The sequence below is a fragment of the Semicossyphus pulcher genome, unplaced genomic scaffold, assembly GCF_022749685.1.
Source record: "Semicossyphus pulcher isolate SPU_LCO1_2020_fin unplaced genomic scaffold, fSemPul1.0.p SCAF_9, whole genome shotgun sequence".
Classification (NCBI taxonomy): Eukaryota; Metazoa; Chordata; class Actinopteri; order Labriformes; family Labridae; genus Semicossyphus; species Semicossyphus pulcher.
This window is the reverse complement of record NW_027211770.1, coordinates 25,621,145-25,639,623: the sequence shown is the minus strand read 5'-3', so window position 1 is coordinate 25,639,623 and position 18,479 is coordinate 25,621,145. Positions and strand designations below refer to the sequence as shown.

Sequence of the window (18,479 nt, the reverse complement as noted above, 5' to 3'; positions counted from 1 at the left end):
TGATATCCTTCATTTTAGCGCTGTCGTCTCACAGCTCAAATGTTCCTAGTTCGATTTCCGGTTCCGATGTAGGGGGCCTTTCTGTGTGGAGTTTGCATGTTCTCCTCATGCATGTGTGGGTTCCCTACTAGCACTCCTCCCACAGTCCAAAGACTCGCAGGCTCGCCAGGTTAATTGGATAATAATAAGTTAATTGACCCTAAAAACTGCCAGTAGGTGTGAGTGAAAGGTTGTCTGTCTGTATGTGTCAGCCATGTAACTGACTGGCGATCAGTCCAGGGTGTATCCCGCCTCTCACCCAATGACAGCTGGGATAGGCTGCAGCTCCCCTGTGACCCAGCTAGCTGGCTAGGTAATTGAGTTATTTGGACATTTTAGCATTTCAAAATGTCAGTAACCCACTTGTGACTGATCTCATAAGCGTAATTTTAAATCACAGGACTCCATGTTGTTCAGATATTAATACACAATATTTGTACACAGTGCTGCACTCTGAAACTCACCTTGGGCCTGTCTCTCAAAGTATTACAGCTGCCAATTGAGTATACTATATCTGCTCCCACTGGGAGAGGGCGCCCTTCAGCCAATAAATCCAAATAAATAACATGGCTATTACATTATGGTGAGTAGAATAATATGCCACATAAAGTGTGTTACAGATACATTCCTGAAAAGAGGGCTTTGTCCAAAATCAGTAGCCTATACGAGGCCCTGTTTACACCTGGTATTAACATGCGCCTGATCCGTGTAATCTGAGTCAATGATAGTGCTACATTGTTTGAGAGTTTGAGTTAAACATTGAGTGTAAGTCCCTTTACAACACTCTTACATTGATCCCAGTAGTGATTAAAATACCATAAAGTATTACACAGTCACAGTAAACATACCAGTGAGTACCACAGCAGTGTGAATTCCTGTGCTTCATGTTTGAAATACTTCAAGAGATTAAAGTATACCAACAAATCTACACATATTATTAAGAGACTTTTTCAGCATGTATAGCTTGCACTCTGATTCAGTACTTACTACCACAGAAACACTTTCAGTCCCCATAGGAGCTTTTTCTTTAGGATCTGTTGGGGGGAAATCTGCTCTTCACTCTGAGTGCTTTATCGCCCTCACTGGCCTCTTTACAGCTCGTCCTGAATGAGCTGATAGTGTAATAGATTCTTTCCACTGACATGTGGCCGGTGAGGGAGAGAATGGGCAGCAGGTTCATGGTGGCACAGCGAAAGTGGGCTGAGGGGGAGACTGAAAGAGGGCTGGCAGATGGGTGACACAGAGTCAGTTAAAGGACAGCTGGCACCTTCGCTTCCAGGATGAAGAGAATGGGACCATTTTACGTGGAAGTAACATATCTTCAGTTGGATATTGACGACACACACACCTCCTGTCTAGAATTAAAAAAAACAATGCAGGTGTCTGTCGCTGAGGACGAAGCTGCCTGATAATGTTGTTTGTCTCAAGTGCTGAAATGGACATCTGGTGGACGGCGTGCTGTAATAGTATTAACGTATATGTGACCATGTACCCCCCACCTACACATAACATACACTCTTACCTACATGTTATTCTTAAACAACACTTCTCCATTACAATATTATGTGCTTCTTTTGCAGAGAATAAAACCTTGCAGGCAAAAACATCAAAGATATTCATACAGTGACCCACCCATGTAACAATGACAAGTGCATCTGAAAGGAGCAGGATCAGATTAAATGCAGGATGATATACGGCTTTCTATTGAAGGGGATGTAAAGATACAGCCCCTTTCGCATGATAACAATACTTCACCTCAGGCTCTTGTTACAAATATAATAACTCCTTCCCCAAATTTAAAATCCGTATGCCACATTGTGCAAAAGTAATTACAATCATTTTTGTGTAAGGTAACATGAGGGCTGTGATTTCCTCTCTAATTTAATGTATCTAAGTGATACAGGAAGCAGTGTTTGAAGTGAAGTGGCTGTGTTTACTGAGCATGGATCACATCATGGCCAAAAAACCCAGCCGGCCTCATAGGTCAGCGTTGGTGTGATATTGCATATCAAATCAGTGCATCCCTGTTTAGTAGGAAATAAGCCAAGTCCATTGCTATGATGCTATGTTTCTTGACTAATGCTACTTGCTACAGAAACTTAACTGAAAAACATTTTTAGACAATCCAGTTTGATAAATGTCTACATTAAAAAATGTTTTTCTGCTTTTTTGCATGGTAGATTAGGATAAAGTAAGGAGCAATATCATTTCCAGGAATGGTCTTATACTGTAATTAAAGGGGCACTGTGGCAATTTAACTTAATGCTCGGACATAACGGTGGGTAACTAATTTCAGACTGAAAAAAAAGAGCTAAATCGACACAGCGGCGCTGGTTTAGCTCAGCAGATAAATGACGCGTCCCGTATACAGAGGCTACAGACAGGGTTTGACTCTCACCCTCGGCCCTTTGCCACGTGTCAGCCCCACTCTCTCTTCCCCTGCTTCTATCCACTGTCCTCTCTCAATAAAGACATAAAAGGCCAAAACAATCAATTAAAAAAAATCAACACAGCAGGGGCAAAAACATCCTGACTTTTAGTCTCTCATATGGGTCAAGGTACCTATATTTAAGAACCTCTGACTCAAAATAATCTTTAATTAGACCCTCCATGGCGGGTCTACAGTGACATTCTCAAACTTCACACCCTGCGTTTGTCATACAGTCTGTGTGTCATAAATATGTAGCCTCCAAAACCAAGTTATGTTAACCCTGACTTTATAAAGTCCCACCTCAAAAGCACCTTTATATGTTGGCATTTGAGAACTCTTTGAGTCCTGAATAGGTGGCTTGTTTTCTGTATTATTCTGTATTTTCACTGTTGTTTGTTTCTGTCTCCTCATTCCTTATGATAGCTTTGGTTGTTATTGTTTCCTCTGTGCGTGGTACAGCACTTTGGTCATGATGATGTCATAAGGGTTACTCTTTGTACTTTGGAAAGTTACAACAGAAAACCTTTTTTAGCTTCACATGCTGAGCACTATTCCCCAAGATAAACTGAACGGTTAACTACGGTGGACTTCTGAAGAGCTAAAGTACTTAAAAACTGCTCTACATAAACATTTAGAGATCGGTTCTTGATCGGTACAACAATGTAATAAAGCATAGTTTATTTGTGCCCGTTTCCTCGGAAGACACATCTAGCCGAGTCTGACGCCGACACTCCCAAACAAACCTGTCTGACTGACTGATGAGCCTTTCAGTCAGGCTGACAGCAGCACATAGAGAACATCTGGAAATCTTGAAGCAGCTTTCAATTTGCTGACTCTTGCATAGATGCACTTCTTTATAACTTACAGGGACAGTGACCCACATTTCAATAGACAGCCTTGGATAATAAACATCTAGGAGGAACAGTCGAGAGAACAAACATACAGCAATAAACTGTTGTTAATGGACATGTGACTGTCACAGATTCAGAATACAAATGACATAGTTTCATTTTCTTGCTATGCAAAAAGGCAGTGGTTGGCAGGAGTGTGAATGAAGTGTGTGAGTGTGTTTATGTGTGAGTCCTTGGCTAAAAGCAGTCCGGAATCACTGGGAAGCCCATGTGGAAGAATTCAATTGTCCCAGTTAAGCATTCATGAATACTAAACCAAACCTTGAATGGAGCATTCCTTTCTTTGCTCTCTTTCTTCTACATTTCCTCCCCATTCATAATAACACAGCTGAGGAGAGACAAATACTCACATTTATATTTAATTAAAAATAAAAAAAATAGAGATAGTGTTTTTTCCTCATGTACAGAACTTTAGCTCTCATTTATAAGAGTTAAAATAAAACAGATAGCATTTATTTTTAGAGCAGCTATAAGCAAGAAATTGTATTTTATGCGCCCATACAGTCTCGGATTGCAATTCACACTCGTTACCGTCCTTTTCTGTTTCTAGTATACCTAGCTATGACCGTAATAGGAGTTACGTGAAGCGAATATTCGCCTCACGTTACTCGCTCGAGTTTGATCGCCGGATCAGAATTCGCGTTTAAATAAGAGCAAATACTAATAGCAAATACTCGCCCTTCACTTCCAGAATGAAGGAGCGGAAGCGGGGCATATCTCCATGGTTACCAATGGCGTCAGGAGAATCTTGATATTGATAGGCTTTCGCTTCACCACATGACACTAATTTGCAGAGGAAGTAACATTTTTTCAACTCGGGCAAATTTGCGTCTACTCGCGTCATTGCATTGACTTTGTACGGAATCTCGCCGCAGACTCGCGTCTATTCGCGTTCGGTGTGAACGCACAGTTGGCCTGCAAAAAAAGCTGCACCTAAAAGAGTAACTCAAACATGATAGATTGTACCCACTCAACCCAAGTTACATGTGCAAGAACATACATTTGGGTCACACAGAGTGGGATTTAATAAGGTGCAATTCTCCTTTTTACAAGTCATCTTTCCAATGATTTTGAGCGCTGCTGTTATAGCATGATCAAAAGGAAGTCAGTAGCTGCACTCCAAATGCAGATCAAACAGCTATTCATAAAAATAATTTCATTTACAACACAGAATAAAGCACTTTATGGTTAGTCTGGCTCAGAGTGAACAAGTGAACATGAAAATGATGTAGTTTGATTAAAATCCTCCCTTTTGCAGGACGTTCAGACTTGATGCACTCCACAAACCAGATTAGCAGGCACTGCAATATCTGCAAAGGAAGAAGAAAACCGAACTGTTTTCAGAAATCAAAGTGCAGTTACATGTAAGATATTCTAATTATCTTAGAGAGTGCTACAATATTTAAAATGTTTTTAATTTACCTATTTTATTAGGCTTGGGGAGATTCAGGTTGTCCATGATTTTTACAAACTCCTCCAGGCTCTTGGTCAAGCGAGGGTTAAACCTGCGCTCCTCACCGACCGTCGACATCGTCTGACCTGAAATATTAAACGGACAAAGCCCAAAATGTTTTCTATGGTTACTGCGGTCATAACGAGATACTGAACCTCACTGATCCTTCAAAGGCAACATCATTTTCCGTAAGTGCAGCCGTGGATCTGGCAGAAGTTGTTAAAACAAATATGCACATTTATCAGATCACAAGAGCTAAAGGATCTTTAAGAATCTATTTTTAATTTTGGCACTGATATTTGGCAGAGAATAAAATACACTGTTTCTGAAATAAAAAGGCAACAAAATAAAACAATTAAATGCAATTTTTATCACCAGAGGCATGTCTGAATAGCTTGACCTGTTTGCACTGTTTTACACACTCTTGTAACAACATGTGTATTATATCAGTAGTGGTTTCTACAGCATGATAATACTATGCTGATGCTTAAAGTCTGTCCATGTGCATAACCACTTTTCACAACAGTGACTCCATGAGATTAGGAAGATGTATCAGCTAACCTAAGTAGTCATGTGCTGGGTAGATGAGGCACTGATCAGGCAGAGTGAAGATCTTCTGATGGACTGACTGAAAGAGCTTCTTGGGGCAGCCTGAAATAGAGACACAACATTTAGAAGATTAGTGCAAAGGAAAACAGATGCAACACTGCCCTCTTGTGGTTCTCTAGCGTCATTACAAAAATAAAGGCTTTGATGCAGCCTTTGAGAGATGAAAATTTCTAGGACAAAGGAAAAATGTATGTCTACCCTGCTGGAAATCTGTCCTGCCACAGCCTCTGATGAGCAGAGCGTCCCCAGTGAAAGCCATGCTCTGATCATCTGTTACCAGCGACACACAACCATCAGTGTGACCGGGGGTCTCTCGTACTGTTAGATGCTTGAGGGGGGAAGAAGCAAAGTCATGGTACGTTAAATAAGTCTTATTGTAAACTTCAACTTAAACATTTCAGATCCTTACAAAGCAACAAATTACTTTATCCAAAGGACTGACATAGATCAAAACCTAAACATATGCTTGAAAAAGACTATGTACTTTTTTTACAGTTTACATTTTGACACACTGCAACATCTACACAGTCTATCTGTGTTTTTCTTACACGTTTTCCAAAGCTGATCTTGTCTCCCTCTGACAGAAAGATATCTGCAGAGGCACCGCTGAATTTAGAGATTGCACTCTTCAGCCCCACCAGCCTTTTCTTCATCAGCCCGGTGCTTGTGATGTGGTCCGCATGGCAATGAGTGTTTACTGTGTCAGAGAAAGAAAATAGTTTCACAATGATCAAATGGTGTTCCAGCTGAATGACTCTAAGCCCTAAGAAAAAACTAGCCTACATTTTAACTAAGGATTTTGTTTTGCATTTATTTTAGCCTTGTTCTAATGGATATGAGTAGAATGCAGGTCATTGTATTTGCATCAGCGTCATTGTTTCATGTGGACGATTGCAGAGTCCATAGTCTTGGGGGAAAAGTTAGGTTTCATATAAAGGCACAGAATATAGATGTAACTTTATTCTAGATTTATAATAATCCTGCAAGATTTCCCTTAAGCAGATTGTTTAAGTATGGGGGCCAAATTATCCTCAAGAAACATTAGAGTTTATAGGACAACGTGCATGTGATATGTGCATAAATAACCAAAAGAGAAGTTTCATTGGACGATGAATAGACAACAACGTATGTCTAAGATCAAGCCACAGAAAGTAAAGATACCTGCCACTTTAAGATCGAGCCCCAGTTCATGTATGAGCTTCAGGTCCCTGTCAATGGTCTCCAGTACAGGATCGATGAGGATCGCCTGCTTGGTGTCTGTGTCTGCCAGCAAGTACGTGTAGGTGCTGCTCTCCTTCTCAAACAGCTGAACAGAAAGAAAGAAGGAGTGAGTCTGCAGAACTTTACAAAACTTTACAAAAGGTGGTAACGAAGAACCATCCTCCCTGTCCTCCTCTAAGTGTGTGTTTGCAAACGTGTGTGTGATCGACGTAGAGACAGGAAGTAGGAGACAATGATGTGGAAAAACCTGTTGTCAAACCATTTATGATTTTGAAGTATTTGGAAAGTTTGTAGTTTTAGTGATTAACATATATTAAGTGTTTATAAATAAAGGATTTTAAATACGGTATCTATATTTCACCTTACAGGCCTATTTCCCCTATTATGTATATATCCTGTATATTATATTTTTTACTGTTGTTGCATAATGTAATACTTTATATCCCATATCAAAGACAATTGTATTACACATTCATATTAGAGGTAATGTCCTTGTATAGTTTTAATTCATTTAGGGTTTTTTTTATTATACTGATAGTTGATCTATTTTATGTTTATTTTTGTATAATCTGTCTTTTTAGTGTGCAACACTGGAATTTCCCATTTGGTAATGATTAATGGGTTCCTGTATTTTATGTTTTATAATCTTTTCTAAGAATGTGAAGTCATTACCTACTTAAGAGGTCACCTTTACTTAAACTTTATAGTTGACAGAACAATCTCAAGAACCAAGATATACGTTTATGTCCTAAGAAATGTCACCGAGTTTCAGGCATAGGCTAATATTACAGTACACAGTCATCAGGACTGCAACAGAATTGCCAAAATAATGAGCACATATAGCAGAAAAACTACCCTAATATTCATCAGGATAAGTCCTGTGATTTTATTTTACTCATTTTAATTCAAATATAACTTTAATACACAAACATAATTAAGCTAACGGCTAACTCAGCCAATATCACTTCCTACTATGCTAACGCTAACGTTAGCTAAAGTTAGCTAGAAGCATAATATGTACTAACTCTTCCTCTTTTTTCTCACGCGCTGAACATGTAAACAGAAACTATAAGGCAGAAACTTAAATAAACATGTACCTACTTGTCTGAAAAGCAGTCCTTCCTTCAGCGTCATCCTGGAGCAGTACGATCTCCTTGGACCTTGGAGCGAGTCAATCCCATAATTTACGCCGGGACAGAAGCGCCTGCTCTCGGCCGCTGCGTAACTCCAGCCCTCGGTGTTCGCTCTGTGGCGGAGCGTGAGAGCCAGAGCACGGTGAACTGCTGTCACCCTGCTAAATGTTATTACCGAGCACATTGTCCTTCGTCGGCAGTCTTGATTGTACTACCGCAGCTGAAATGGGTCAAATGTGTTCACAATGAATAACAGACACCTCAGATGCTGTTATCTGGAGTCTGTACAAGGACGTAAGCTCGCTTCCTGGAGCCACGGAGGATAATGTCAAACTCCTAGAAGAGTCACAGCTCAGAGTCGTCTGACAGCTAAACTCTCACCTTGAGTGAACCCGGAGATAGTAGTTACAGTATCACTCACTTTTACAGCTGCTGTATATTGTGCCATGGCCAGTGTTTGTTATTGCGCAACAAAACGTGGATTGGTCCCATAATCGAGGCAAGCAGGTCAACTTCCTCCACACGCATGTAAGCGGGTCAAAAATTCACAACACAATCGTGCAAGTGGTGCACGTGCACGAGCGTCACCTCGCGCGCGTGGAAGTGAACACTGAAGTGTGTGGCTGCAGTAATTTGCCTACGTGGCTTTTGACATCTATTGCAATTTATAAGGAAGTGTCGTACCACCAAATACAAGACTGATCACGTTGCAACATAAAGGCTCAGAACATCAGTTTTTTTGTGACTACTGAGGTTCACCTGGCATTGGATCAGTAGCCTATTTAAGACACCAGCACTGACATCAAGAGAGGCTTCTGGAGTGGTGTCTGCTGTGGTTCTGCCTCTCAGACTGGGATTTTGTGTTGTGTTCTAGTTGCTTTTGTTAGTCTTCAGTTAACGATTTGGTTGTAGTATTGTCTTCAATAAATCCCTTGACTGACTTTTTTTAAAGGTGCTTCCCAGGATTTTTGTTGGGTCAATTGTGTATAGTTGTTAGCAAAAAACAACAAATGGGGCCTCGTCCGGGATAGAACATGTCCATGAAGTGAGGTAAATGTGTGATTTGTGTATTGGGTGGCCTTAGTTTTAGTTTGGTTGCCATCTCTTGTGTTAACTCCTAAGTTGTTGCTGCTTCCTTGGCTTTGTTTGACTTGACTACTTCAGTACCATCCATTTTTAATTTTGAGCACCCTGATTAGTTAGTCACTGGGCAGATGAGAACTTGCCACTTTGTTATTTTGCCTTTCTTATTTTTGGTGGTAATCCTGAGTGGGGGCACTCTTCAGAATGTTGTAGTTGGCTGTATCTAAGGTCTCCTGTAATGCACTAAGTAAAGGAATATCCTCTACTCAGGTTTTACCCAACCTATACCATGTCGATAACTTTTCTGACCAGGGGTCAAGGGTAAACACCAAAAATGTAAACACCACTAAAGCACCATAACCAAAGAATATCACTTGCATATAATTTGTTAACTCTGTAGCCTTATTTCCCATCAGGAAAAAATCAGACACAAATGAATATGATGCTCAAATGTGGCTTGGAGTGCTATAAAAACAGATAAAGAGGAGCTTCAAACAAGTATAAGAGGACCAGTGTTTTTGATTTCTCGATTGACAATAAGATGGACCAATTTGCTCTTGTGCAAGTCTCACTTAGAAGGTAACCAACTAATGGAGTTTAATTTACATTTCCTGAGACTTGAAACAAAGACAGGTGGGGAGGGAGACGGACAATTTTACACTGTTTCCATAATATAATGATACAGACATAGATGTGATTACTTCTTAATTGTTTATTAAATGTCAGGTTTTAGTGAGGTGTCGGTCATGGCTGTGGATGTCTCCTCTGGTTTGTCCTGTGGGCAAAAAAACACAAAAGGGAAATTGCCAATATCAACATGATATTTATTGTTACTCAGAGGGTCTCCTGCTAAAAAAGAATCAAGCAGGGTATTAAAAGCTACAGCAGGCCATCTGGCTGGTCATACTGTACTTCCTGTTAGGACTATTAATTACTTTATTTATTTATTTATTTTTTTGTTTGTTACTTGGTAAACTTGAATATAGTGTGTCAACCTTTTTGGCTCATATAACTGGGGTGGAAAACTTTTGAACTGTTTATATGACAATCCTAAAAGTTATGAGGCGATCCAGTTTTATCCCCTTGATGTGCTTTATGACAGAAAGTGAAAATGCTCTCACTGGTGCAAAATAAACACAAAGCATTTTGGGCACAACTTATAAACTCCTCCTTTCCCAGGGCTGATATCAGTCCCTTTTTATCTTATCTGTTGACACAGCTATAACTAAACTATAAAATCACGTAGCATCACTTGACTAACTCAGACAATGGAACATTCATACAACAGGCCGATAGGGACAGAGATGGACATATGTTAATATAGTACCTCTATATATCTTTGGACCCAGTGGATCAGTTTAGTTACTCGGCTGTAGACGCCTGGTTTATTACGTCGGCCGCAGCCCTCTCCCCAGCTCACCACCCCTGCCAGCCTCCAGTCCCCACCGGCTGTCTCACACACCAGGGGTCCACCGCTGTCGCCCTTGCAACAAAAAGACAACCCTTTACGCACATTTTAGGCCACGACTTAAGAGATGGTTTTTGCACATTTAATGGTTCCTGAATTGAAGGAGATGCAAGTTTGACCTCTTTCAATTATTAAATGGAGATGATGACAGGCGTGTACCTGGCAGGAGTCCACTCCTCCCTCCATGGATCCAGCACAAATCATTCGAGGAGTTAGGAACGAGCCGTACACGCTCGAGTGGGAGCAGACAGATTGAGCAATTAACTTGACCTGAGCCTGCCTCAGCTCGTCTGTGACAAAGCCTGAAAGGGGAACAGAAAGAAAGGAGTAAGGGAAAACTAGACAGTAACAGAAATAAAAGAAAAGACAGTAATGCTTCTTTATTTGTCTAAATTAACTATAACAGACTGAAGCCTTTAAGCCTAACAGTGTAGCTGCAGGCTCCCCTTCCTTTACTTCAAGTTGTAAAGTTATTGTTTATAGTTTCTTAGGAAAAAGAAAAGGACTTGAAGGTCAATTAGAAGTGATTCAGAGTTCCAGCTTTAACTTTAAAGGGGGCGGGTGGGGTATAATTATATCTAGATTCCTTAAGGGTTTGGTTAAGCCGTTGGGACAGCAGGATGTAGAATCAGCTAAGAACTTTGTGAAAGGACAAAAGGGGGAACTAAGAGGATGTAAGAGCTGGGACCAAATATAGTACAATCAGAAGGTTTGTGTCAGAGCATCACACCTCCTTCATGGATGTACCCCCAGCCTGTGATCCAGCAGGCCGATCCAGGAGGAAAGGACTCACTCGGACTGGGTAAGCAGACCGGTCGCACCCCTCCTACAGACAGACGGCAGTAATCAGGCTGACACAGATTCTTACATTTTATAAGATATGCAATAAAGACATAAAGGTCATGAGACGTATGATGGTTACGAGACATATCCGTTGCCAAGTTCCTCTATATACTTATAAAACATTTACTTATTTTCCTTCAAGCATGTAACGTTCTGAAAGCGGATTTTGTCTTCTTGTTTTCACCTTAGTGCAGAGTCTTTAAATGTTTATATTTAAGTGTGCATGCTGGACTGTGTATAATGTAGTTACACATGTCGTAATACTCCTAATGCCGTGTTAATTAAATTCACCATAAACACAGATAGGCTGTATTTAAACTGTTGAAATTAATTTTATATATGAGTGAAGTTAAATGTGATACCTAATTTGCATCAAGGTACTTATAAATGAATTGGTATTTAAAATAATCCATGAATGATGCAACATTTCTGTAAAATGATATGAAACTACACTAATGGCAAATACAGTGAAGTAAGAACAGACGAAAGCTAACCTTTCGGCTAACTCGGGCATTGTCTCTTTTCTTCTTCAAATAAACGAAGACATGTTGCAACTTTCTCCTGCAGCCCACAGACGGATCAGATCAGGATGGTCAAAGTTTAATTCCTTAACCAAACATGTTGGAAAATACCGGGAAAAACCACCATGACTAACCATTGGTTGACCCACTTTCAGATTTGGCAGTAAAAGTGTGTGCCATGAGTAGTCAATGTTTTTCCAAGAACCATATTGTTCTAACATTAACTTTTCCAGAAAAAAAACAATCAGACTGGACAGATTGATGAGTAACTAGTTTAGGTTTAAGAGTTTGGTGTTGCTTTATTACTCAGAACACAGCTAATGAAAGGCCTTAAAATTTAACTTGGAATCTGTTTCTCAACATGTTTAAGTCTCTTGTACTTATGAGCTGTAACATATAATAATAATAACTTTTTTTATATAGCACCTTTAAAAACAGAATGTTTACAAAGTGCTTTGACAGACAAAGCAAAGGCAGGAGCTCATGGCTCAAGGTGTGTTGTGTCCCATCCCCGCCGATAGATGGAGCCCCCTCCTCCTACCTGTCATGTCCATGTCGGTGATGGTGCGCAGCAGGCCCACGTCATAGTCGTTGTTGTACTTGTTAAAGCGAGGGTGGTGGAGGATCTGCAGCGCTCGGTAACGTTTCCCCAGAGAGCTGTCTGCGATGTTGACGGTGTCCACCACCACCAGCCAGTCAGACACTTCCAGCATGTTGTTCCTGTACAAACAGCAGTGACACAGAGTTCAGGTTAGGCGGCCCTGGTGTGTACTGATCAATGCCTGTCTTTATACTGCATGAGACCACAGGCCATGATGCTCTGTGGTCTGCATACTGACTGTTGAAAGTCAGATGAGGGTCACCGTAATTAAGTAGAATCAATTATTGTATATTGTGTGTTATTGGCATGTAACACTATACATTAATGTGCAAAACGCACACAAGAATCACTAAATACGGTGTAATTTTTGCCTACTTATGTTCTATTTTATTACATTGTTATTTCCAGAGAGTTCAAACAGTGCCACAAGATCTTAGCAGGAAAAAAACTGACACTAATAATCCTTGAATGTGGTACTTAAGAATAATACTCCAACATATAATAACAATAATATAAGGTACTTGCAATTACTTTAACTGCTTAACAAATGCAAGTACTTTAGCTGTCCAAACAATTTAATGAGGTGCTTACAGTTTAAAGTGGTGCTGAAAATATCTGATTGCTCTAAACCCAGACTAAATGTTCAAGTGGAGCAGCGAGCCCCTGCAGACAGAAACTCTGCTGTTTGAGATGCAAACTGTGCAAAATGCCCTGTTGGGGGGGAACTGATTGCCTCCAATTACTCCAGAACCTGCTCTTGACTTGAACCTGATTAGATCACAACATTAAATTGACTTGGACGTGAGTAATTTAGTTTTGATTACGGCTCTCCCTACTGAGGACTGTGGGGTTGAAGTCAGGCTGTGCATGGCATGATTCAGGTGAAGACATATGTGATAGGATACAGGGGGTACAATGTAATACATGAGGGAATATTGAGATGTTTGATTCCAAATTTGCACAAAATCTGAGTGAGGAAAAGTTTTTTATATGCAATTAGAAGAGTGTCTTTATGACAGTCCCTGCAACACCCAACATAATGGAACTACTTTTTGTGCAATCTGCATTAGACGAAGTTTGTAATCTGTGCATTCAAACTATTAAAACTATAAAGTGTTTTTAAGATTCAAGACGGTTTCCACAAAATATAATCTTACAATACTCAATGCGATGTGAATAAATATTTCCTTACACCCCTAATATGCAGACCGGCTTTCGCACTACTACGTTGCATCTAACTTCGAGCTTCATAAATAGGATAATAATGTCAGTAACATTATTCTGCCTTATTACACGGCTTAGTTATATACTTGATTCCGATTGTTTAATTACGGCATTCCGAGGTCCGTTATTTCACGATAACAGACCGTTGCTAGGGATGCGGCTCTGATCACACAATCTGGAGGTCTAAATGTAATCATATCAATCCGCCGAAAGAAGTCTGGTAAATTTACGTAAGTCTGTCTACAGAGGGAGAAAAAAGAAAACCCCTTCAGAGTGACCCCTCTGCTTCATGTCGGGGTCCCATTCAGTGATAACAACCTGCTCACTATGCATTATCCCTTACTGAACTGATAACACATCTTTCTCAGTTTTACTCCCATGTCCATCTCTTACTCAACAAAGCAGTGAGCTGCAGTGATGATCCAGTGCAGGGAGACGATGGCCCCTCCACAGACGTGTTTCCCCCTCCAGTGCATGCTGACCTGCCAGCCCCACTTGTCCTCGGCTGCCACCGTCCCCCCGACAATACGGCGGCCATCGCTGATGGGAACTGGGCAGCCTGGGAGTGAGAAGATGAATAAGAAGGGATGTTTAAAGAGCCAAAGAGAATAAAGAAATGGACACATGCAATAACAATAGCTGTAATAATTACCTTTATAACAGCCTGCAAAGATTAGATTTGGTAAAAGTATATTATCAGTTTAGTCTGGGGAGTGATTATTGTTAAGCTCCTTCCATGATAAGGCTTTTAACTTCTGGCCATGACAGCCAGTCTGATGGATATCTAATAATTATCTTTAAGATAAGAAGAATGATTTTAATATGATAACCAAAAAAGCTGTCAATCATCATTATATTTTTATTTCTTACCTGCAGTGATGTTCCCCGTCTGGTTCATCGGATTCTTAGGCAGAAAAGGCAGCAGAGTTGGGACGCTGCAGTTCCCCTTCAAACCACAAGGAGGAGGTGATTCACTTAACTGAGCGGGAAATACCAGGAACTTCACTGTAGGGACGGAAAGCAGGGATATTAGAGTGAATAGCAAATATAGTAAAAGTAAATAAGGAAATCACATATTCCCTTTCCACTTTTGAATAAATAACTTTTCACTCAATAAATAAGGACAGCAAAGATCAAATTTAAACCCAAGCAGACTATTACAACCCTACATGTGTAAAAGACTGTGCTATTTGCTTATTTGATATTTTGATAAATCATTTAAATTCCTTCAAAATTCATAACATAAATTAACATAGAACATTAACAGGCAAATTGAATGTGTCGTACCCATTAAGTTTGATGTTATCCTCATTTTATAATTACAGAAAACACCCACATGATTAAGCCTTGGCATCGTGCCACCGTCTGCGACTGCCAAGACCCTCCTGCTGTAACATGCACGCTCACTGAGGTCTTATTTAAAATCCATTCAGAATCAAATCAAATTAATATGAACTGAAAGAATTAAGGTTAGATTATTCAGATAATTATACGGACGTGCTATAATCTAAAGATAACAGTAGCCTATAAATGAGGGGGAAAAAGCATGACCTTTGTGACCTTTGTGCAAGTGCTGTGCATCATGCACTGTTCAAGAAAAATGAAAGGAACACATTTTTACAATGGCTCACCTGAAAAAGTGTTTTTTGTGAAGTGAATGTTTTTTCACAATGGTACTTTGCCGTACCATTTTGTTAATAAAAAGGTTTAAATTGTATCTTTTCCTTTAAGTTTTTATGTTATGTTCTTTCCAAAAAGACATTTTGAAAACAACCTCAAATGTTGCAGTGAGACATTCAGTATGGCAGTCCTAAAAAGACATTTAAACCGTCCTTTTATAATTTAAACTCTAACCATTAGATGTCGAGAATAACTGTTATTTAACAGCTTAATTCAACGTACGACTAACAAAGCAGCCAGCATATTGTTATTGGGCTAATGCATCTGAACATCTGTACAAGTTAAATGGGTTACCTAAGAGAGCAGAGATGATGACCAGTGTGATGGCGATAGGGATGCTCACCATCAGTAACAGCTCACGAGACGAATACGCTTGAGGCTCCGAAACTATAATTAAAAAATAAGCATATTATTTTGGTCAAACCAAATGAAAGGCATTCAGCTTCAAGAAAACAACTTCAACACCATTATTCATGGTTCAGAAAACAATCGCTATACCTAATCATTCAAGCAAGATTAGCATTGTCTTATCTATCTTCCATGGAAAATAGAAGTAGGCTATAATATGAACTCTCTTTTAACTCTGTATTTATCTCTACCGACTGCTGAGGGAAACATCTGCCACTGTAAGTTTTTGTTAATTGCCATTTTGTAGGCCACATTTTTAATAGAAACAGTTAATAGGCTACTTATAGAGGACTATGATCTTGAATCTATGAAAGCAAGTAAACATTTTGTAGTATATAAATACAGAGCACAAAATGTATGCAAATCACACAACACAGAGGAAAAGAACAGCTGACAAAAAAAGGTGAATTTTAACTGAATTTCTGAACAAACTGAGCGAGTCAGTCTGACATTAAGAGACAAGCTGCCTGAGGGTCTTTGGGCCGACACCGTTACAACCTGAAATTGAAAGGTTTCCCTTCAAAGGCCCTGAATTGAGGACACAACACGTACATAATATAAGGTGAGCTGCATGCGAAAGCCCAGAAGGTGAAAAAATGTTGAAATCAATTTTATGCTTGACTGACAGCGACCTGAGGCGGACGACCTGAGACGAACATTGAACCTCCTTTGTGATCAAAAGCATCATGGCTGCACTTTGCAGCAGAGCGGGGACTGATGGTGATGATGTGGTGAATGAGTCAATCAGATTGATTCTACAAGCTGTGACATACTGTTAATGTTGGCTATGGATATGAAGGACTGACAAACACTATTCCTGGATTTAAGCTGGATTTAATCTCTACTTATACATGCCTGCAGCTAAGATACAGAGGGTTGCCTCAAACAAATGAGAGTTAACAAATAAAAGCAAAAAAAATCAACCCAAATAAGAGATAAACACTTTGGATTAGTGCAGATTTAGAGGCTAACAACTGCTTCACATGCTGGTTTGGTTTACTAAGTGGTTGTTGATAATGATGCTCTCTATCCACAGCCTAATCTCCTGAGATGATTAATTATAACTACATGGATAAACCTGTCCACATTGTTGACCTAGTATTGGTAAAAAGCAGACTTTAAATGACAAATGATCCTCCAGAGGGAGATCATTAATATTATTGGTCTGAGAATAGACCCCTGTGAAATGATTAACACCTTCACCCTTAATTATCAGTTTCTACATGTGCTGCAATCCAATCTGTTGTGATGTGAAGGAAAGATTGCCCAGAGGCCTTTAAAAGATCTTGTGACCAATAGTACCAAAGGACACTTTGAGGGTATAGCAATAAAAGAGATTGCTTCCTTTCACTGTCCCATCTTATGATTTTCTTACTGAGGCTGTAAACTGCTGCTTCAGCACTGCATTTTTTTTTTAAGACTCTGAGAAATGTTATTGTATCTATCTCCTCAGAGAGCTGATAAGAAACGGCTCCGTCTGGGACTCTGGATAACAGTGGGAGCTGGTGTCAGGAACATATGGATGGCTCTGTTAGTTTGGGGATAGAACAGAAGTCACACCAGGAGTGAAACGCACGTGATGTATGCGATGAGGAGTGAGAACAATGCACAATAGAAACAATCCAATGGGGGACACGGTAGAAATCATTTCTCTTGAGGGGAAAATGCTAGTGTGCAAATAAATCTCGTCAGTAAGCACTTCAATAGGCTCTCAAAGGAGATGGATTTGAATTGTCAAGCAAAGCAGATAATCACTGTGTCATACAGCTCTGGAAAAAGAGACCACTGCAAAAGTATGTTATTCTCTGGTTCTACTATTTATAGGTCTGTGTTTGTGTAAAATGAACGTGTGTGAACAGTCCACTTCCAAATAAAATATTCTCTTTAAGGTCTTATCTGCAGAAAATGACGACTGGTCTAGATAACCAAAAGATGCAAAAAAAATATGTTTTTCAGACCTCAAAAAATGCAAAGAAAACAAGCTCATGTCCATTTTTAAAGAACAGGATACTTTGTTTTAACTTAGGAAGAGTTCACAAATCAATACTTGGTGGAATAATCCAGATTTTTGGATTGATTCAGTTTAATTACTCTGCAATTCGCTGGTGTTCGACTCACCAACACATGAAAAAATGCATTTTGTGAGAGAGCAAATCAGCCTCACAGCCAGTGCTCCCTCTGACATTTAACAGCTAGTCAGCTTGCCCCCTGTAATCTACAAAGAGCAAAAATGTTGATATCAAACGTAACATGAAAGGATGTACTTTGACCTTGCTGAAAGGGGCAGCGGACGTTTTGGCCAGCAGTCAAAGACACTCTTGAGTAAAACGTAGCATTTTTTCATTCTTAAAAAGAAAGTTCAGTACAGAATCTGGCAAAAGTAAACGGACACATTTCTTCATGTAAACTTGTGTATTTGTGGTTTGGGGCCTTTTGTCATTTTTAAACGAGGCCTTTTAGTTCTAGTAAATCTTAAAAGAATCATTTTACAATTTATGATTCAGGCTTATTCCATTTGAGCTGGAGCCAGTAGCTTGTTAGCATAGCTTAGCATTAAGTCAGGAAGCATGGGGAAAAGCAGCTGGATTTAGCAACCACCCACAGACTGTATAAAAAGATGGACGACATGACGGCTCCCTAAAAGTGAAGCCAGAACATGTGGAGCGCCCCCTTCTGTCATTTTTAAACGAGGCCTATTATTTCTAGTAAAGCTTTAATAAATCATTTTACAACTTATGATTCAGGCTTATTCCATTAGAGCTGGAGCCAGTACCGCCCCCTGCTGACTGGCTGAGGTATAGGTCATAAAGCCCGCCTTCTCCATGTTAACAGATGGGACATGAGTCAAATAAAA

The 18,479-nt window shown here is 39.8% G+C and overlaps 1 protein-coding gene across 1 annotated transcript; it reads right to left on the bottom strand.

Moving 5' to 3' along the window:
• Positions 1-3,161: 3,161 nt before the first annotated feature.
• ethe1 (ETHE1 persulfide dioxygenase) lies at positions 3,162-8,386 on the bottom strand. Its single transcript, XM_069656222.1, has 7 exons — positions 7,766-8,386; positions 6,605-6,749; positions 5,992-6,140; positions 5,642-5,771; positions 5,396-5,485; positions 4,804-4,920; positions 3,162-4,691 (listed from the first exon to the last, which is right to left on the bottom strand). The coding sequence occupies exons 1-7, from the start codon at positions 7,979-7,981 to the stop codon at positions 4,645-4,647; spliced, it is 894 nt and encodes a 297-aa protein (XP_069512323.1). The 5' UTR covers positions 7,982-8,386; the 3' UTR covers positions 3,162-4,644.
• Positions 8,387-18,479: the final 10,093 nt, after the last annotated feature.